General features: G+C 54.0%; 8 protein-coding genes across 8 annotated transcripts; 4 read left to right on the plus strand and 4 right to left on the minus strand.

Moving 5' to 3' along the window:
• Window positions 1-121: 121 nt before the first annotated feature.
• Window positions 122-1,270, minus strand: BDY24DRAFT_337056 (glycosyltransferase family 32 protein; the record flags this gene model as incomplete). Its single annotated transcript, XM_076637263.1, has 4 exons — window positions 122-308; window positions 470-809; window positions 908-939; window positions 1,056-1,270. Coding segments are annotated over 4 exons (774 nt in total), but the record flags the coding sequence as incomplete, so codon positions are not given.
• A 1,627-nt stretch (window positions 1,271-2,897) lies between these two features.
• Window positions 2,898-4,239, plus strand: BDY24DRAFT_234546 (uncharacterized protein). The gene is made up of 5 exons (XM_076636662.1): window positions 2,898-3,147; window positions 3,231-3,440; window positions 3,563-3,630; window positions 3,751-3,827; window positions 3,950-4,239. The coding sequence occupies exons 1-5, from the start codon at window positions 3,084-3,086 to the stop codon at window positions 4,212-4,214; spliced, it is 684 nt and encodes a 227-aa protein (XP_076499625.1). The 5' UTR covers window positions 2,898-3,083; the 3' UTR covers window positions 4,215-4,239.
• A 979-nt stretch (window positions 4,240-5,218) lies between these two features.
• Window positions 5,219-6,374, plus strand: BDY24DRAFT_379802 (uncharacterized protein). The gene is made up of 5 exons (XM_076639091.1): window positions 5,219-5,367; window positions 5,475-5,696; window positions 5,792-5,859; window positions 5,946-6,010; window positions 6,106-6,374. Exons 1-5 carry the CDS (start codon window positions 5,247-5,249, stop codon window positions 6,299-6,301), a joined length of 672 nt encoding a protein of 223 aa, XP_076499626.1. The 5' UTR covers window positions 5,219-5,246; the 3' UTR covers window positions 6,302-6,374.
• Window positions 6,375-6,402: 28 nt separating this feature from the next.
• BDY24DRAFT_348144 (NAD binding Rossmann fold oxidoreductase) lies at window positions 6,403-8,413 on the minus strand. The gene is made up of 9 exons (XM_076637659.1): window positions 8,314-8,413; window positions 8,016-8,226; window positions 7,917-7,941; window positions 7,635-7,810; window positions 7,460-7,564; window positions 7,261-7,369; window positions 6,890-7,184; window positions 6,754-6,805; window positions 6,403-6,652 (listed from the first exon to the last, which is right to left on the minus strand). Exons 1-9 carry the CDS (start codon window positions 8,361-8,363, stop codon window positions 6,533-6,535), a joined length of 1,143 nt encoding a protein of 380 aa, XP_076499627.1. The 5' UTR covers window positions 8,364-8,413; the 3' UTR covers window positions 6,403-6,532.
• Window positions 8,414-8,542: 129 nt separating this feature from the next.
• Window positions 8,543-10,189, plus strand: BDY24DRAFT_379806 (uncharacterized protein). Its single transcript, XM_076639092.1, has 7 exons — window positions 8,543-9,116; window positions 9,188-9,297; window positions 9,363-9,443; window positions 9,508-9,632; window positions 9,702-9,756; window positions 9,857-10,003; window positions 10,085-10,189. The coding sequence occupies exons 1-7, from the start codon at window positions 9,020-9,022 to the stop codon at window positions 10,151-10,153; spliced, it is 684 nt and encodes a 227-aa protein (XP_076499628.1). The 5' UTR covers window positions 8,543-9,019; the 3' UTR covers window positions 10,154-10,189.
• A 301-nt stretch (window positions 10,190-10,490) lies between these two features.
• Window positions 10,491-13,147, plus strand: BDY24DRAFT_234698 (uncharacterized protein). The gene is made up of 9 exons (XM_076636665.1): window positions 10,491-10,731; window positions 11,176-11,278; window positions 11,359-11,458; window positions 11,557-11,603; window positions 11,723-12,004; window positions 12,129-12,260; window positions 12,350-12,412; window positions 12,481-12,648; window positions 12,731-13,147. Exons 1-9 carry the CDS (start codon window positions 10,544-10,546, stop codon window positions 12,881-12,883), a joined length of 1,236 nt encoding a protein of 411 aa, XP_076499629.1. The 5' UTR covers window positions 10,491-10,543; the 3' UTR covers window positions 12,884-13,147.
• Window positions 13,148-13,606: 459 nt separating this feature from the next.
• On the minus strand, window positions 13,607-14,322 carry BDY24DRAFT_234690 (uncharacterized protein). The gene is made up of 3 exons (XM_076636664.1): window positions 13,986-14,322; window positions 13,857-13,902; window positions 13,607-13,749 (listed from the first exon to the last, which is right to left on the minus strand). The coding sequence occupies exons 1-3, from the start codon at window positions 14,174-14,176 to the stop codon at window positions 13,684-13,686; spliced, it is 303 nt and encodes a 100-aa protein (XP_076499630.1). The 5' UTR covers window positions 14,177-14,322; the 3' UTR covers window positions 13,607-13,683.
• Window positions 14,296-17,979, minus strand: BDY24DRAFT_234599 (glycosyl transferase family 90-domain-containing protein). The gene is made up of 19 exons (XM_076636663.1): window positions 17,927-17,979; window positions 17,125-17,761; window positions 16,827-17,021; window positions 16,694-16,731; window positions 16,611-16,617; window positions 16,516-16,527; window positions 16,310-16,431; window positions 16,119-16,235; window positions 15,995-16,035; window positions 15,803-15,893; window positions 15,621-15,711; window positions 15,462-15,530; window positions 15,324-15,371; window positions 15,216-15,227; window positions 15,013-15,120; window positions 14,805-14,941; window positions 14,668-14,689; window positions 14,552-14,565; window positions 14,296-14,443 (listed from the first exon to the last, which is right to left on the minus strand). The coding sequence occupies exons 2-19, from the start codon at window positions 17,713-17,715 to the stop codon at window positions 14,416-14,418; spliced, it is 1,743 nt and encodes a 580-aa protein (XP_076499631.1). The 5' UTR covers window positions 17,716-17,761; window positions 17,927-17,979; the 3' UTR covers window positions 14,296-14,415.
• Between the last annotated feature and the right edge of the window lie 566 nt (window positions 17,980-18,545).

The following is an 18,545-nucleotide window of genomic DNA, read 5'->3' on the forward strand; positions in this document are numbered from 1 at the left end:
ACGACGACGAGCGGTCGACTCTGAGTTGAAGAGTTCAGTCGAGCGAGCGATCAAGAGGGGAGGTGACCAGATCACCACGAGTGCTGTTATCATCAGAGAGCAAAAGGGAGGGAGGAGTTCGTCAGCTGTCCGAGTGACGAAAGGAAGACAAGGAGAGAGAGAGACAAGACGGGGAACGGGAGAGAAAGCTCACCTTCCAGAACGAAATCACGTAGGCTTCCGGGAGGAGAGCTCTGCACATCTTAGCGTTGAACTCGATCGATCGAGCCCAGCAGAGACATTCTTGCATTTCTGATCTCCAGTCCCATCTAGAACGACAGAAGGGGAGGAAGGAGCGAAGAATAGAAGGGAGGTCAGTTCGTTTTTCCTCGACGCGTCTCCCTTCCCTTCCCTTTTTCCCAGCCCCGTTCAACCTCCCCACCCACGCACCCCACCCACCCACAACTTCCTCCCCCAACCAAACACTCACGAATAAGGATACGCCACATCCGGCTCCAACACGACGACCTTCCCCTTCTTCCCGCTCCCTCCCCAGACGTTCCACCACTCCTCGCTCTCCTTCAACGCCACCGGTCCTGTCAAATGCTCCGGATCCGTCGTCTTGAGTTTGCCTTCCTTGTGAGCTGCGACGGCTCTTGCGACGGGACCTTCGAGCCAGAACGGGTGACCCGGGGAGGACGCGAAGAAGGCGTTCGGGAGGGAGTGCGAGTCGTACGTGAAGGTTTCCATTCGGCCGAGGAAGGCGATGGGATCGGGGGTGGAGGAGGGAGGGGAGAGGTGGGTGAAGAGGGGGTGGAGGGATGTGTAGGCTTGGGAGTCTGTTGGTAGGAGGAGGGTGTTAGTTCGGAATGGAAGGAGAAGGAGAGACGAGTAAGGAAAGTTGGAAGGGATGGAGAGAAGGACTTACCGAGATCAGAGTAGATTCCTCCGAAAGCATGCCTGTTTAGAAAACAAAACAACGAACGAAACGAAAACGACGCGAGTCAGCCTTCCCCTTCTCCTTCCCCTCCCCTTCCCCTCCTCTCCCCACCCCTCTCCCTCTCCTCCTCACTCACATATACAAATTCCTAATAAAATCCGCCCTGTAGATCTCCCCACCCAACGCATCGTAAACGTCCAACAACTCGGGATAGCCTGCTTGAACCAAGTTCCTGTTGTCGGTATCGTTCCAGAGCACCCACCTCGACTCTGGATAGACCTCCCTCCAGCTGCGGATCATGGGTTCGTACAAGGGAGGCGGGTCGTGGGATTTCCAGGATTGGTGGATGAGATGCGGGACCGAGTGGTGAGGAGGGTAGGCGAACGGGAGGGAAGGGTGGGTGTGGTGGTTGGACGTTAAAGGAGGGGAGTTGGGAGAGGCGATTCGGAGAGCGAGGGATTCGAGGAGGATCGAGGGGGAGAGCGAGGGAGCGAGGGGGAGAGGAGAGGACTGGGTTGTGGGTTGATGAGAGAAGAGAGGGAGGGGAAGGAGACAAGAGAGAGAGCGTGAGCTTGGAAGTCGGGTTGGACGAGAGAGAGGCTGCAGAAGAGAGCTCGTAAGGAGCCGAGATTTCGCGAGGTATAGATGTTCTACGGATTCTCGAGAGATCAATAGACGAGAGATTGTAGATCTCGCAAACTCGCTCTCGAAAGAATCTACAGCTCCGGATCCGAAGAGAGAGAAAGAAAGAAGGAAAACAGCGAAGCTCACCTTCTCTCCTCCTTCAACCTCTCCCTCAACCTCCTCCTCCTCCTCCTCCTTCAAAGCCTCCTTGAAAACCTTCAACCCCTTCAGCAACACACAGAACTGCTTGTGCTTGTCCGAATTCGCATCAAACACGTAAGGCGAGTAGTCGAAGCTCGCTTTCTTCGGACTGGCGAATCCGCGAGTTGAGCTCGTCGAAGAAGAAGAAGAAGAAGAGCGAAGGGTGGAGAGGAGGAAGAAGAGCGTAGGGATCGCACAGGCGAGGAGGAGGAGGGACCGTTTAGGGGAAGCAGCGTACTGGTACAAAGTGGGGAAGATGAGAAAGAAGGAAGGAAGGAAGGAAGGTCAGCTCACGTTCCCTTCATTAAGCGGACTCGTTTTTGGAATCCGACTATCTAACTCACAGAGGATAAAGAGGGAAGGCGCATAAGGCAAAGAGAGGAAAGCCCAGGTTGAGAGTGATTAAGGGAGAGAGAGATTCGCTTCAACGGGCCAGCATGGGGGTCGAGAGGGAGTTGGGAGGGAAAGCTCGACACACGTCGAGGAGAGACAGGAGCAGCGGCGCGGACGGCGACGCAGCTGTCAGTCACCCGAGATCTACAAGGGAAAGAAAAACTTGCTCGAAACGAAGGAGGGCGCTCTTCTGGTCAGGCTCGTCAGCTTTTCTTCTCGCAAAAAAAAAGCGATAACGTGGCGAAAACGGGAGCCAAAGATCAAGTCTCAACCTCCTCCGCGACGAGCGAGCTCAACCTCTCTCTCCTCCTTCTCCCTCCTCTGATCCTGATTCTCCTCACAACCCACCATCCTCCCTCAAAACGCAGCTCTTCATCTTCCTCCCTCCCTCCACCTGGGCAAGATTCCAAACACTACCACCAGTCCAGGCCTCCCTCCCTTTCAGTTCCGAACTCTCCTCCCTCGCTCTTCCCTCCCTCCCTCTCCCTTGAAACTCTCCTTTCCAAATCGAACTCTCCGCCATCTCTTTTCCTCAAACCTGCCCGAGAATCAACAAACCTCGAAATTGATTGAAACTCAACCCCTCTCGACTCTAAATTCGGCTCTCTGCTTGGTTGTAGATCCCTCTGTTCGGGAGGCTCGCCCTCTACTCCTCCCTTCGTTGCTCCTCTCCTTCGCTCCCCTCTCGCCCTCTCTTCAGCGTAATATGGATGGAGGACAGCTTTTCGATTCCTCCAGACGCACACAGCTTCTCGCTTGGAACTATGCAACCAACGATGCTTGGGAGGGGGGATTGGAAGGTGGCGACGAGCGTCAATGAAGAAGATCGCTCTCCCAGGCCAAGGACGAGTCTCACACCTCCCTCGGGCCTGTTTCCTTTTTTTCCTTCAACGCTCAGCCTCCTGGCTCTTCTAACCTCCAACCATCATCCTCTTTCAAACTCAGCATGCCTTCCTTCCAAGCTTCGACCGTTCTCGCTCTGCTCTCCTCAGCCTTCGTCGCTTCCGCCGGTTCGTTTCTCTTTCTTCCTCCCTCTCTCTCTCTCTCTCTTCCACCTCGCTGACCTTCTTCTCCCCACCTTCTCTTCAACCAGCGGTCCTCCCCAGCCCCATCAACGTCGCCCTCCTCCGTCGTCAAACCAACACCATCGCCGGTCTCTCCATCCCTGCTCTCTGCCAGGCCGGATGCGACTCGTCCCTCCCCATCTACAACGCCTGCACCTCGGGAGACACCGCTGGCTGCTTGAGCGTTTGCAACGCGGGCAACTTGGATGCGTTGACGTCGTGTGCTAACTGTATATACTGTGAGTGCTGCTTCAAAGAGAGAGAGAGAAAAGAGGAAGAGGTGTTGGATCGACGACGACGCAATCTCGAGCTCACTCTTTTTCGCCCTCCCTCCTCTTCTCTTTTGTTCGTCACCAAATAGTCAACATCGACCGATCTCTTGTCACCGAACAGTCTCACGACACCGTTGAGGATCAGCTCGATAACATCGTACGTTTCTTCTTCTTCTTTCTTTGGCTGTTTGCGCGGGTCGGCGACGACCTTGGTCTTCCTCCCCAAGCTGACCTCTCTCCCTCCTCCCTCCTTCTTGCTTGGAACGAAACACAACAGGACGACCTCTGCGACGCCCTCAGCACCACGGACGAAGACGACAACAACGACAACGTTGATTTCATCGATTGGGACAAGTACGTCTTCTTCTTTCCCGCTCTCTCTCTCTCTCTCTCTCTTTTCTCTCCCGCTCTCGCTCTTCTTCTCTTTCTCTTCCTCTTCGCTGACCTCCTCTCTCTCGTTTATCTTTCTACTACAGCGTCGGACAGAACTACACCGCCTCCTCCGCCTCCGCCACCGGTTCCACCTCCGCTGCCGTCGCCCAGACCTCTGCTACCGCCGCTGGAACGACCTCTGCCACCGGAGCTGGAGCCGCCGCTACCTCTGCTGCTGCTGCTGCAACCAGCAGTGTCGCTGCTGCTATTCCTACGGGATCGACTGGAGCTGGAATCAGGACCACCAGCTCTGTTGGAGGAGCGGTTGGGCTCGTTGGGTTGGTTTCGGTTGTTGCTATGTTTGTTTAGACTGGGTTGAGTTGATTATCTAGTACGTCTTTTTCTGATCTAGCTGTGATATATATATTTATATCTTCTCTGCTTGTACGAGCTTCTAATAGGACGAGAGAGAGAGCTGACCCGTAAAGAGATTGAACGCGTCGGTCGACCGGCATCTGTTGAGGATCTTGTTCCTCTCTTCCTTCTTTTCGGTCTCCCTCTTCCTGCCTTCGGACGCTGAACTTCCCCATGCCCGCTCCACTGCTGGGTATGATCAACATCGCGGTCAATCCGAAGAAACGAGACTCCAGAGCGTGGATCCAACACTCCGTCGACGCGTCGCCTTTTTTTTTGTTTTTCGCTCGTACGTTCGTCCCACTTCGTTCGCTCTCTGATTCCTTGAACGAGTCTCCTCCCGGGACTTGAGACGATAATAGCCTAGTCTCCTACGCATACCGTCAGGATCTGCTTGAAGGCGAACGTCGTTTGAAGGTTTGAAGAGGAAAACGTTCTCGCGTCGACTGTTATTTCTTCTCCCACTTCCTCACCTTCAGGAAAAGTAGCTATGCCATCTTCGTGTTCGGTCACTGAGGAGCTCGTAATTGAATGTTCCACGCAGGTCTACTACGCCTGGACTGCGGCAATATGTAGCTTAACGACGACGGGACGGTTCGTCGTCAAGTCCCCGTTCCTTTCCTCGCCGCCTTTCCGACCTCCAAAGCTTCCCTCCTCTAACTTGGCGCATCTCTTGGTGCAAATTTAATCAAGAACCTCCAACGTCACTGGCTGATCTTCAGGGTTCGCGCTCAATCTCGACTCTGGGAACCGCGTAGGACCGTCGTCTCGAGCTCGACGCGTCTGTTCGCCCTCCCCCACTCTCTCCCCTTCTTCCTCTCGAGTCTCACACCAAACAGCCCTCTGGATCGATCCTATCCAAAGAAGAGACCTCGAAGCAGCTTCTGGCCCTCTCCTTCCTTCGGGAAGATGGCGCTTCGGCACAGAAAGAGAAGGAGCCAAGGGACGATGATGGGGCAATTTAGGCGGAGCCTTGGGGAGTCACCGATGTTCCTTCGAACTCCTTTGCTCTTTCCGCTCCTTGCTCATCAACGCCCATCATCTCCCACTATGCTTTCCTTCCCTTCTCTCCTCATCACCCTCACTTCAGCTCTTGCGGCATCAGCAAGTTCGTTCTCATCTCCCTCTCCTCTCCGGCTCTCTCCTTTCTCTCTCTCCCCGCCGTTCTTCCCTGACCTTTGCCTCGCTTTTGTCCGACGTCTCTTCTTCCTTCAGTCGTCGTGCCCAACACCTCACCAGCTCCCCACGTCGTCTCTCTCCTTCGTCGTCAATCCAACACCTTCAATGGCGCTGAGGTCCCTCAAGTCTGTCAACCTCGATGCGAGAGCACTTTCCCGATCTATGACCGATGCATTGTGGCCGACCTCGAAGGCTGCCTTCGTATCTGTGAGGAGGGCATGCTGAACGAGTTCTACACCTGCCTCAACTGTCTTTTCGGTAAGCTCCTTCTTTTTCGTCGACGAGGAAGAAGTCGAAAGCTCGCACTGATTTCAATTTTGGAGGGACGTTTCGTTTTCCTTTCCTCGCCACAGTCAACGAAGACGCAGAGGAAATTTCAGAGACTCAGTACAGGACTGCTGTGTCTCAACTGGACGTCATTGTGAGTCCCATTGTCCTTGACCTGTTGGCGTCAACTGACGATCTGTCTATCTCATCGTCGACGTCCTTTCCGTTTCTTCTCCTCAGACCTCTGCTTGCACCGCTAGAGGCTACAACTTCCCTCCTACTATCGATCTTGTCGACTACGACCAGTGAGTTCCATCTTTCCTTCCACGTTGCATCGATAAATAGCTCTCACTGACTTTTTGCTCTTTCTCGACGCGTCGTGCGTTCATCTTTCGTTCAGGCTCGGATCCAACCTCACCTCTGAGGGCTCCCCTTCCTCCACCTCCGCTGCCGCAACCGGAACCTCTCAAGCTCCCGCTGCTACCTCCAGTGCTGCTGTTACCGAGGGAAGCACCGGAGCTGCTTCGAGAGCTCATCAAGTCGGAACCGGGGCTCTCTTTATCGGTTTCGCTTCTCTCGCTGCGTTCTTGCTTTAAGTAGACAAGTCCTTTGCCTTTTCTGATCCACAAAAACATCTCAGTGTATCTATCTTTCCCTAATATACGAGCCTCAACCTCCGTCTTCTTCTGTATCGATCTGTCGTTCATCTTTTCTCTTCTCTCGATTCGAGCACGCGATTGAGCTGCAGAACAACAATTTCGATTCGAAACCGTCGCAGTCGAGGCAAGCAAGGCACAACTAGCATAAATCCTTTGTAGGTGCTCGTTTCAAAGAGCGATCCTCCTTCCCTCCCTCGAACTCAAACCCGCCGCCTCGACGACCTCGATGACGAGAGCGGCCTGCTCAGGAGTCACGATGAGATGGGAGGGGTCCTTGGATTGAATGGCCTGTAGCGAGGAGGACGAGGTGAAACGAAAGGAGAAAAACGTCAACTCGAGCAAAGAGAGAGGAGACCGCCCGAGCGACGGAAGGAGGGGAGGCGACTCACCTCAGCGACGTTCTTGAACCACGATCCGTACGATCCAGGAAGAGACTCGATCCTGAGAAGAAATAAGCGAGGCCGGATGCGAGTCAGCTCTCCCTCGAGGAACGAAGACGGGAAAGGAAGAGGGCAGCAAACTCACTTCTTTCCCTCCGGCACATCCTTCGTGTAGAGTGTTCCCCAAAGGTCTTCCGGCTCTCGTCCCCAAGCATCACTCCCGTCTTTAGGCGAGATAGCTCCCTCAACAACAGGTCCCTTCCAGTTCCCACTGGCAATGAGCTGAGCCTCCTGAACGTCGGTTCCGTACTTGACGAAAGCGCCCTCGGTTCCCTTGACGGAGAATCGAAGCTGAGGAGAGAGGAGGGAGAGGGTAGATCCAGAGCAGATAACGAGAAGAGGGATCTTTCGACCTGGAATGGAGGTGGCGGGGTAGTTGACTACGTCGAAAGAATGAAGAGGATCAGTCTCGACGCGTCGCAGAGTCGGAAGGAGAGGAATAAAGGCGAGACTCACGCTGAATGGTGAAGGAATCCGCTACCTCGGGATCTCCAAGAGCTCGAGAGTTTCGAACGACACCTGAGACGGACTCGGGTCGTCCGAAGAGCCACAGGGCTTGGTCGAGCTGAAATGGAAAGAGGAGTCGACGGCGGTTTCGAGTCAGTTTCCTGAGACCAGAAACGCTAATGACGTCCGGGACAAGAATGGAACTCACAAGATGGGATCCCAAATCGTACTCAGCTCCAACTCCAGGAGCCTTGGTCTCCTTCCAGGCTCGAGAACCGACGGCGAGCTCGTAGCGGAAGCGGTCGAAATGAGACTGGCGAGAGAAGGAAAGGATGTGCTCAGCTCGAGCAGCTTGGTCTCGGACAGAATGAATGCATGCTCACTTCGAACTCGCTGAGCTCTCCGAAGGATCCGTTGTCGAGTAGGGACTTGAGGGTGAGCATATCGGAGTCCCATCGTCGGTTCTGATAAGTCGCGAGTACGAGATTCTTGGATTTGGCGATGGCGATGAGCTCCTGAGCCTCAGCGAAGGTGGGTGTCAAAGGCTTCTCGATGATGACTGCGACAAGGGGGGAAGATGGGAAATCGGCGAGTCAGACGAGATGAGGACGTGCGACGAGGTAAGAGGAGGGAGGGAGGGAGGGAGATGGGAACGGCGAGCTCACCGTGCTTGCCAGCTTCCAAGATGGCCTACAAGAACAAAAGAAGAAGCAGTTAGAACGTGCTTTCACTGATATTAATGCATACCTCGTTCTGCAGCTCACCTTGGAGAAATCGAAGTGAGTAGCGTTGATTGAAGTAACGAAAACGGCGTCGACTTCCTCATCTTGAAGGACCTCCTCCAAAGTGGTGACGACCTTGACCCCCGGGAAGAATTTACGAGCGTCTGAGGACTGAGGAGTAGCTTTACGCTCAAGGATGGAGTGGAGGGTGAAGTGATCTGGGAGAGAGAGGATGAAGGGGATGTGGAAGACGCTGTAGGAGAAGGAAGCAGAAGAAGGAAGGAGGACGAGGTCAGCTTGAGCTCGCAAGAAGAGGCCTCCTGAACGACGAAGAGCTCACGTAGCCGACATTCCGATTCCGATGACGGAGACTTTGATAGGTGCAGACATGGCTGATGGTAGAGTAGAGGGAGTAGGAAGTTGAGGAGGGTGAGATGATGGGTGTCAGAAGCGAAACGACCTCGGTTCCCTCACTTCCCCTTCGATTCCCTTGCCGGCGGAAAGAAGTGCCCTCCACTTCTCCGCTTCTCTCCGTAGAAGGATTTTTTCGACATTTCGCATCTAACCGATCCCAACTGGCTGAGCTGGCTCGAAAGTGGTCGGCCAAAAAGTGTTCACAAGTGAGAAAAAGGCAGAGGAAGGACTGCCTCGAGACTTCGAAGGAGCTTGACTCCAAGTCCTTCCTTCTCTCCCAACTGAATCCTCCCGTACAATCCACCTTCCCTCTTTCGAGCTTTAAGACTCGCCTATCAGCTTCTCGAGGCTCTTATTCCACTCCAGACAGATCTTAGAATCTCTGGGACCTCTGAAGGCTTGTGTACAAGAAGGAGAGGGTCGATTCAACGAAGGCCCTTCCCTCGGCTTCCTTTGCCCTCCGTCCTCACTGGTCTTCGAGCTCAGCGTTCAGTTCAGCACCTTTAGCTTCTTCAGGGAGTCTGTTTACGACATCGCCTGACCTGAAAAAAAAAAACGGGCCGGACGGCAGCGTTGTTGGACTCCAGTTCGAGTTCCCCTTTTCCTTCTCTTCACTCAGCCTTCTGACACCCATGCTCTCCTTTCGTCAGGCTTTCAACTTTCCTACCTGGCCTTTCACGAACCAGTCTCACGAGCCCGTTTTGATTCTTGGAGCTGACACTTCTCTCGGTTCGTCTCCTCTCGCGCCTCTCTCTCACCATCTCGGCCAGGCTCAACGTTCTCCTCTTGTCTTCTTTCAGGTCTCGCCGCCGTCCAGCTTGGTTCTCTTTGCGGAAGAAGAGTCATTGCCGTCTGCGAATCGAACGAGCAGAGCCTGGTCCAGACTTTCGGAGCGGAGATGGTCTTGGACGTTCGTCGCTTCCTCCTCTTCCTCCCTTTTCACGACGCGTTTGACTCTCCCCCATCTCCTGTCAGTACCTCAACCCTGATCTCATCACCAAGGTTCTTCAGGCTACCCAGGACGCCCTCTCCTTCGCCATGGACTGCAGCTTCAAGGTGGGTCTGCTTCCGCCTCTCCTGTCGCAACGCAAAAACTGACCTCCTTGCCTTTTTTTGGCAGGAGGAATCCCTCGGAATCGCTGCCAAGTGCTTGGGGAGCAAGGCTGGCGGAGTTATCGCTCAGTTCCCTCTGCTTCTCATGGGAGAGAGACACAATGCGACGAGGGACGTCTCGATCGTTCAGAGGTGAGTTCGACGCGTCTTTCTTCTTCCTTCCCCGTCTGATTCGTTCTCTACTCTCACTTTGTCTCTCAGACTCCCTCCTACTCTCTTCGGATTCGAAGCGAAGATCTACGGGCAGTCCTTCCACGTTCGTTCCTCTCTCTTCTCCTCCTCCCTTCGACGCGTCGTCTTGACCGAATATCTGACCCTTTCTCCCCCTTCGCTCTTTTTCTTTCGCTCCTCCCCAGCCCCAGTCCGACGAAATCAAGCACACTCACGCCTTCTTTCGAACCCTCACCAGCTGGATCGCAGAGGGGAAGATGAAGCCCCTTCCTTCGCAGATGGCCTCGAAGCAAGGGATCAACGGACTTGTGCTTGCGCTGGAGGAGATCAAGGTCAGTTTCGTTTTCAGATTCCTCTCTAAGAGCGATCTGGTCTAGAGCTAACCACTGGTTTGGACTCGGTTTCGAATATAGAACGGAGGAGACGAAAAGATGGGAGGGAAGAGGTTGATTTCCGCTCTTGGGGTTTCTTTCGGAGCTTAGTTCTTCTGAGGAAGGAGCTCATTCGTGTACGAGTAGGTTTCCGTTGATTGGTTCTTGATCTCGACGAACTTTTGACGACTTCTTTCGGTTTGAGAGAGAGAAAAGCTCGAGAGGAAGACGCGTCGTCGAGACGTTGAGACTGGTTGAACCCGCTTTTCCCCTTTGAAAGATTTTCCTGTCTGGGTACCTTCGCGAGGTGAGCTCTTCTGCCTACGCTCTCGTCGAAAAACTGTCTCCCTTTCCTCCCTCGCTTCCACTGCATCGCAACCGGAGCCAAATCATCGTCTCCTCTTTGAAGCATTGGACGGTTTCGCCCTTTGTTCTCTCCTCAGCCACACCATCCCTCCCTCTTCTTTTGTTCTCTTTCGCCTCGCTCAACCTTCTATCAGCATGTCGAATCAGCTCTCCAAGGTCTCACTCTCGGGAAGCACCAGGAAGGACAAGGGCAAAGGGAAAGGGGAACCTCCCATCTCTTCCCTTCTCGAAGGCAAGGAGTTCAAGAGTGTCCTAGGATCTCGATCCATCAAGAGTTTAGGAGTCAGATTGATGGCTCATATGTTGCAGCTCAAGGATGACGAGTAAGTGTTATTTTGAGAGCTCTTTGGGTATCGAGGGAGGAAAGGAGCAGAAAGGAAGGGGAAGGGAGGGGAGTGAGGAAGGAGTGAGCTCAGCCGAGGAAGGGAAGGTTGTTCTCGTCTCGTTGGGAGGCACAGCGAGGGCGAAGGCCGCTACTGGGTATCATAGAGATGATAAGCATCTCTATGGACGGATAAGAGTGGGCCTGAGCTGTTGTAGAGGAAGATGGAGGCATGGAGAGGAGAAAGACAAGGAGCGTTCCTTGTTGAGCTCGATCCATCTTCTCCCCCCTTCCTTCTTTCTGATCTATCCCCTTCCGCCTAGCATTCTCTACCGCTTTTCTCTCGTCTCGATTGCACCCAGTCTCGTCGTCCTTCCTATCCCAGTCTCGGAAGCTCAAGCTGACTTCGTTTCTCGCTCTCTCCCTGCCTTCCCCTCTTCCTCAGTGGCCGAGACCTCGCTCTTCCCTTCCTCTACCTCCCAGACCCAGATATTAACAAGAAGTACTATCGAACGATTCTGGAGCCGCTCTGCTTGAAGGATATCATCGTGAGCTTGCTTTCCGTATCAGTTTCCGACTCAGGCAAATTCGCGAGGCTAACGAGCCCGTCTCTCCTCGTCTTCGACAGGACGGCCTCGCTGTCGACGAGACTTCGGAGGACTTCTACTTCGACGAGTTCATGGAGGTTAGGGATAAGATTGTGGAAGTTTGTGTTAAGGCTCAGAGATGTGAGTCTTGGGTTTCATCTTTCCTCGACGACGGCGAAGGGAGAAGGTCGGCTTCCCTGACCTCCTCTGCTGCTTCTCCTCCTCTTCTCCAACTGCAGGGTACGGAGTAGTAACTCGGACTCATTCCGATGCTAATAAGGTCAAGGTAAGTCTTTTTCGATCTTCCTTCGCATCGCGTTGTCTTTCACGATGCCCTCCGGACCTCCTCGACGCGTCTCGCATTTCTGAACCGCTCTTCCCCCCGCCTTCGTTGTATCGGTACAGGTCGCCTGCAGATCACGCTTCGAAATTCTTGCCAACTACATCCACGACGACGATCCGTCCCAAAACAACGACTCTCCCTCTCGCATCCTCGCTCGACCCACCGTTCCGAAACGACACTTCGAGGAACTCGACCCTCCCTCTGCCCCTCCCTTCAACGCTGGTGGAAGATCTTCACTTCCGTCGGAGAAGCCATCCTCTTCCGAAGAGAGCAGCAAGAAGAAGAAGTCGACTCATCGAGCGGAGGAAGGATCGTCGTCGGCGCCGTCTAAGCACGCTGGTCCAGTCAGTTCTCTCTCCTTCTCTTCTTCTTCCTTTTTTGACGCGTCCTCGATCTGAGGCACTTCTCGATCCTTCGAGAGTCTCACGTATCTGACGACGTCACTCTTCCTTTCCTTTTTCGACTCAGGCTCACACCGCCCACCCTGAAGGAAGCGTCCTGGAGCAAGCGAAGGAGATCAACTTGCTCATGAAGCAGCTCACCAAGTCCGAGAGGGATCACGAGAGGACGAAGGTCTCGTTGGAGGCTAGCAAGAAGAAGGTGAGCAGTACTTCGTCTCCTCCTTCGTCTCGTCCTCGTCACGTCTCTCCTTTCCCCGCTGATCAACCATCTCTCTCTTGCTCGCCCAGGCCTGGGATCTGGAGCTCCAGTACGAGAAGGACGCCGAAAGCCTCAACAAGCTTCAAGCTGAGGTTCGTTCAACTCCCTTCCGATTCCCGTCGCGTCGAATCGGGCTGATTTTCGTTCGACTTCTTTCCAGAACTCTGACCTCGACGCTCGACTCACTTCGACCAAGACTGAGCTCACCGACACTCAGATTGACGCTGCACACCAACATGAGCTCAACGGGATCGTCGTGGGGGAGAGGGATCGAGCCTGCCTCGAGAGGGACGAGGCCAGGAGGTCTTTCACGGACGCAGAGGAAAGAGTGCGTCTTCCCTGTTCGTCTTTCGCTCATTAATCTTCGATTGGGGCTGATTCTTCTTCTGCGTCTTTTTCACCCTCGTCAGATCCGAACTCTGGAAGCTCAACTCGCCTTTTCGGAACAGACCAACGAAGGACTCGTCGAGGAGGTTCGCGTCTCCCTCCTTTCCCTCGTCTTCCCCAACTCGATTCGCCGAACGATCACTGACGTCATCTCATCTCAACGTCTTCTATCTTAGACCAGTCGTCTTCGAAACACCATCACCGCTCTCCGACGACCTCCGGTTTTGGATCACGACGCCAACCCCAACCCCAACGAGGACGAGGAAGAACAGAAGCCCGACGTTCATCACCACCAGCAGCAGCAGCACGAGCAGATCTCCCAGATGCTCCCTCACTATGACGGGGTCTACTGGGCTCTCCACGAGCTCGAAGGTCTCGAACCCTCGGGAGAAGCGGGGGAGTTGATCAAGGTCGGGAAGCAGCATCTTCGAGGGATGCACGCGTTGAGGGAGGGATTGGCAGCTCAGAAGAGGGAAGTTTGAGATGGGGGTGAGTCTCATCTATCTCGTTCGATGGTTTGAGAAGTTTGAAGGGGGTGGGAAGGAGGAAGAGGAGGAAGGAGAGAGGAAGAGGAGGAAGACGCGTCGAGCGCTCGAGGCTGATCTGTTCTTTTCCTTTCCCTACTGATTCATTGACAGCTTCAGGGGGCCAAAGCTTTGCTACTTCGGTTTTACTTGGCTTCCCTCGTGTGTTTTCAAATCATGACCTTGTACAATATCTTTCTCGGGCGGGCCAGAAGGACTTGCGACTCGAGGGACGGAAAGAATCTTGGACGCGCTCTCAAGATCAGCTCAACCGTCCTTCGCATGCTCTAATCTACTGACACCAAGAGCTAGCTAGCATTTAAGAGAGATGTTGTCTAGGAAGTATCGGTATGTAAGGCCACCACGGCGGCTACAGTCAACAGCGATGGACACCGTCGGGACGCTCGACGACGCAAAAGAGATGTCCGAGAGGGTGATCGTCTTGAAGTTTGCTAGGCCGGCTTTGACGCAGGTAGTATCTCCGATGCGGCAGACATCGTTGAGAGTGACGGACTTGTCTGCGATGATGAAAGCAGGGAAGGAAGGGATCGAACTCAGTTCAGGTTCTTCCACAAAACGTCGACGCGCGCGGAAAGCAGTGTTGTCGAGAATACATGGAACTTACCGCCACGAGATTCTCGTTTGTGCAAGCCGAAGGAACGGCGGAGGGGCTGGGGAGAAAAAAGGAAGAGACAGAGAGCGTCAGGTCCGACCTCAATCTCGACCCCGTCGAAGAAGCAGGTGCTGAACTCACTCTGTCCGTCTTCGAGGTCCCGATCTCATTCGAGCAACGATCTGTTTCGAAGTAGTTTGTCGTCTCTGGATGGTTCGAAGAGCAGCGACGTCGTTCTCAGACGTGAAGGGGAGGCTGGGTCCTTGGGCGACGACGAAGGCGAGTTGAGGGGCGAGGAGGAGGAGGAGGAGAGGGAGGAAGAAGGACTTCATGGTGATGATTGGGAAACGAAAAGAGTGTGGTGGAAGGGTGGGCGCAGTGGGAAGTAGTCGGAGGGAAGGAACGAAGGGGGGCTGTTCGAAGGAAGGGAAAAAGGAAGAGAGGGCTGAAGCGCGACGTTTCAGGGGCTCTCTCACCAACTCTCACGACCTCCGCCTCGGTTCTGATCCCCTTGCTCGCTTCCTCCTTTCCTTCGAAGAGGAATGTGTGCAGAGGGAGAGAGGGGAAGGTCTCAACTTCCTTCGGCCTCGGTTTCTGAGCTGCAATTGGACGAAAAGACGACATGTTAATCGGAGGCTCGAGGCTCAACGTCAACGACCTTCTTCCCTCCGTCGGCGATCTTCCAACCTCGTTGGATCTCTGCGTACTCGAGGAGAACGGCCTGAAAGGGTGGGAAACGGCCAAAAAAGGTGAGGTCAGGGAAGAATGACTCGAAACGTTCGAATCGCAGGAGGAGATCGAGAAAGAGGTTTTTAGAACTCACGTAGTAGTAGGCGTCCATTTGGCTGAAAAAAAGAGTGCGAGAGGGAGGAGAAGGGGATGCCGTGTCAGTTTCCAGAAGTAAGAAGTAGTCGAAGCGGGGAAGGGGAACGTCGACGGGAAGAAAAGCGAACTACTCACTCCTCCGTGATCACCCTCCGAACGAGCTCAGCTCCCGCAGCTTGGATTCTCCTCGCCTCCAGATCATGCGTCACCGCCCAGTCGACCTTCTCGTAGAGGTCGGAGAGATCGGGGAGGACGGGGATGTAGTGAACGTACTGCGAAAAGAGAAGGAGGTCAGTTCGACGACGCGTCTCACCCCTTCAGAAGCTCGAGAAGAGGTACTCACTGGAAGAAGCCATGATGACCAAAACTCCGTCCAGATCGTCGACTTGAAGACCAACGCCTTTCCGTGCAGGAGACCCATAAATCTCCCCGAGAACGTGTTTCCGTCGATCTGAATGGAGGAAGGGAGCGGACAGCAAGCGTCAGCTAAGATTCGGAGGGTGAGAGGCAGCGAGAGAGGCAGAAAGAGAGAGAGAGAGAACTCACGTCGAAGACGTACTGAAGACGAGAAAGGGAGGGAGGGAGAACGACCGAACGAGTGTCAGCGAAAGGTAAGGAAGACGAGGGGAGCTCAAAGATGACGACGGAAAGTACCTTGTAAGGGTAAGCATCCGTCCAACCTTTCTTCTCGGAGAGAGGGAACTACAAAAGGGAAAAAGAAGAAGCGTCGTCGTCTCGGTCAGCGAACGAACTCGACCTGGAGAACGAAAATTGGGGACCCCCTCAGCTCACCTCTTTCTCGACCTCCTCGCAGATCTCCAAGCAGTAATCGAGGTTGGTGAACTTGGCGTTGATGATGTCCTGACGACGAAACGAACGAAAGAAGGGGGTCAGTTCGAGAACGAAGAATCAAGTCCTGTCGGCGAAACGCAGTGAGCAAGCAGACCTCACCTCCCTCTCGTTCGCCAAAGTGATAAACCTGAATCTCTGGAAGTGTCGGAAGTTCTTTCCTTCCATGTTTCCTCCCGAAGTCTGGCCTCGCCTGTGCAAAAAGTCGAACCGTTGGTCAGTCGACGGCGCGGCGGGAAGCGAAGGGAGCAAAAAGAAAGAAAGGGAGACGAAGAAGGCCTCACCACCACAGCTTAGGGATCTTCTCCTCCCAGGGAATGGTATCAGGGTTGTTGATCGCTTCTCGAGGTCCCCAGGAAGCTCGTTGGTAGTAGTCTTGTTTCGAACGAACCCGAAGACGAAGACGAAAGGGGAGAGTCCGAGTCAGTTTGAGCGCGGAGGGGGGCGAGACAGAGAAGGGATTGGGGTGGACTTACAGATAGACGGAACGAGAATGTCTGCGAAGCAAGGCTCGATCCTATCAGAGGTAAAGGAAAGAAGAAGAAGAAACTGATCAGCAGGAGCTCGTCGAGCGGCAGAGGGAGGGAGGGGGGAACGAACTTGGTCTGCGAAAGGATAGGTCTGAGATTCTCGGTGAACCCCGTCGATGGACTCGAAAGGAGGAAAGCGTTGTTCGGGTTGACGAGGTTGGCTAGTCCCACTCCAGAGTTGGGGAATCTGCAAGCAAAGATGGGAAGGCGATCAGTTTCTCGCTCGAAAGGAGACCAATCTACGTTTCGGATGCGACTCACCTGCATTTCCCGTTCTCGAGGTAGTACTCGGACGTAGGATGAGGTCCACGTCTGTAAGCCTCCTTATCGTCGAGATCGTAGGCCTTGGAGACCATTTCGGGGTCTCGAACGTTGAAGACGACCTGGCGAGAAAGGAAGAGCGACGAAAGATCAGGGTGCGTTAAGAGCGAGAGGCACGAGAAGTGCAAGAGTTCGGAGATACGTACTCTAGGTTCATCCTGAGAGAGAGAAGAAGAGAGGGGGAAGTCAGCGAAATTCTCGAGGCGAAGAGCAGAGGCTGAAGAAAGACGCGTCGCCGTACTTGGTAGCTGCGAAACGACGATTGGAATGGAGGGTCAGCTTCTTTGCAGAAAGGAACGTGAAGGAAACTAAGTCTACACTCACTTGAAGATCACATCGTAATCCGGAATATCCTTAGCGAACTGTAACTCGCAAAATCAAAAGTCAGCCCTCTCGTCTCGTCTCATCTCATCTCGTCTCGTCTCCTCTCCCCAAACCGATTCCGTCCCTCCCTCACCTGCTTCAAGATCCCCTCCCAGTCCCCATCGAACGGTCCTCCTTGCCCAGGCCTCTCGACCTCCCCGTTGCTCTTCGAGTGATAGGCAAACAGTCTCCTCCCGTTGTCGACCGCGTTCTTGAAATCCTGATCGATCGTCTTCTTGATGTGGTGAGGACTCTTGAGCTCGTAGAAGGGGGCAAAGTCTTTGTAGATCTGAAATGATTCAGTGAAACGAAAAGGAAGGGGTTTTTGAGTGAGTGGGAGAATCAAAAAAGGGAAAGAGACGAGAGAGAGAGACGAAAAAAAAAAAACTGACCTGATCGTAATCATCCACCAAGAGCCCTCTCTCCTTCACCCAGTGATACCACTTGTCGTAACCCTTCGGTGTCTTCCTCCCCGTCTTCAACTCGTACCTCGCTCTCGCCTGCCTGAGCGTCGTGCTCTGCCTCTCGTACATCGCGTCCACCCCGAACTTGGCCAATCCCTCCGGGCTGAGATCGTACAAGCTCTCTCCCGCTGCGGGCGTCGAAGCAGGTGTTGCTGCTGGTGGAGGAGGAGTGTAAGGTGGAGGGATGATTTCGTCTTCGGAGATGTCTGGAGTAGTGGAGGGGAAGTCGTCTTGATTGTCGAGGGCGGGAGGAGCTGAGATGGTTTGGTTGGATGTTGGCGAGAAGAGGAGGGAAGCGATCGTAACGAGGAGGAGGACGTGAAGGATGACAAAGTAGGTTGAAGAGCCTAGGAAGGAGGAGGAGCGACGGTGTCGAGGTGTTGGTGAGGTCGAGAGAGGGGAGGGATCTCGACCTCCAGAGCCGACGAGAGGGAGATCGACTCCATCATCGTTGAGGGAAGCCGCTCGATAAGAGTTTTTGGAAGGGAAAGGGCGGAGGAGGGATTTGAAGATATCCATGGGTGAGAGTGAAGAGGTTTACTGGTTGAAGTTCTGATAGTGGAAGCTAACGGACGAGGAGCAGAGAGAGCGAGGGAGAGAGGGAGGGAAGGAAGGAAGGAAGGAAGGAGGTCAGCTCGAGAGGTTTCTCCCTTCTTTCCCCTCCAGCTCTTCTTCTAGAGCATCCGTACTACCACCACCTCGACCCTAGCAAGCCCCATCTCATACTCACCTCTGCTGAAAATTTCTAGTCGCTCTGAAGAGCTGAAAGGGTGCGTAAAAGAGGAGGAGGCAGGGAGGGAAGGAAGGAGGGCTGTTGAGCTTTCCGATTCGCTTCCTGACGATTTGAGTTCCGTTGACCTGATTTCCGTAGAGTACGAGAGTGTTAGAGGGAGAGGGATTCCAGAGAGGCGAAGAATTCCGATCCTATCGAAAGCGAGTCCAACAACGAGGTGAGCGTTGGGAGGCAACGGAAAAGAAGAGGAGGCAGGAGATCAACGTGGCTTCGTCGTGGGGGCGTCGAGAGGGAACCACCAAAGTTGGTCACTTCTCGGTCACCTCGGAACGAAATCCAGCGCGAAAAACTTTTTTCATGCTCGAGAACGTTGGAAAACGGGTGACAGACAGGTTCGTTCCTTGAGCTCCGTATACAGCGCCCTGAAAAGAACGAAAGTTTCTTCTCAGATCTCTCGAACTAGATCGATCTACAGAAACTCAGACGCGCTCGAAACGTTTCTTTCGGTCTTCTGCTGGGCCTCTCTCCAACGTGTCGCCAAGGTTGAACTACCAGAATCTTGTGCAGAGAACGAGAAGGGAGCTATGGGAGAAAGCAGTCCGGCAGAAACTCTCGA

The sequence above is a fragment of the Mrakia frigida genome (genome assembly GCF_051309035.1).
Source record: "Mrakia frigida strain ATCC 22029 unplaced genomic scaffold BDY24scaffold_5, whole genome shotgun sequence".
In the NCBI taxonomy this organism is placed as follows: Eukaryota; Fungi; Basidiomycota; class Tremellomycetes; order Cystofilobasidiales; family Mrakiaceae; genus Mrakia; species Mrakia frigida.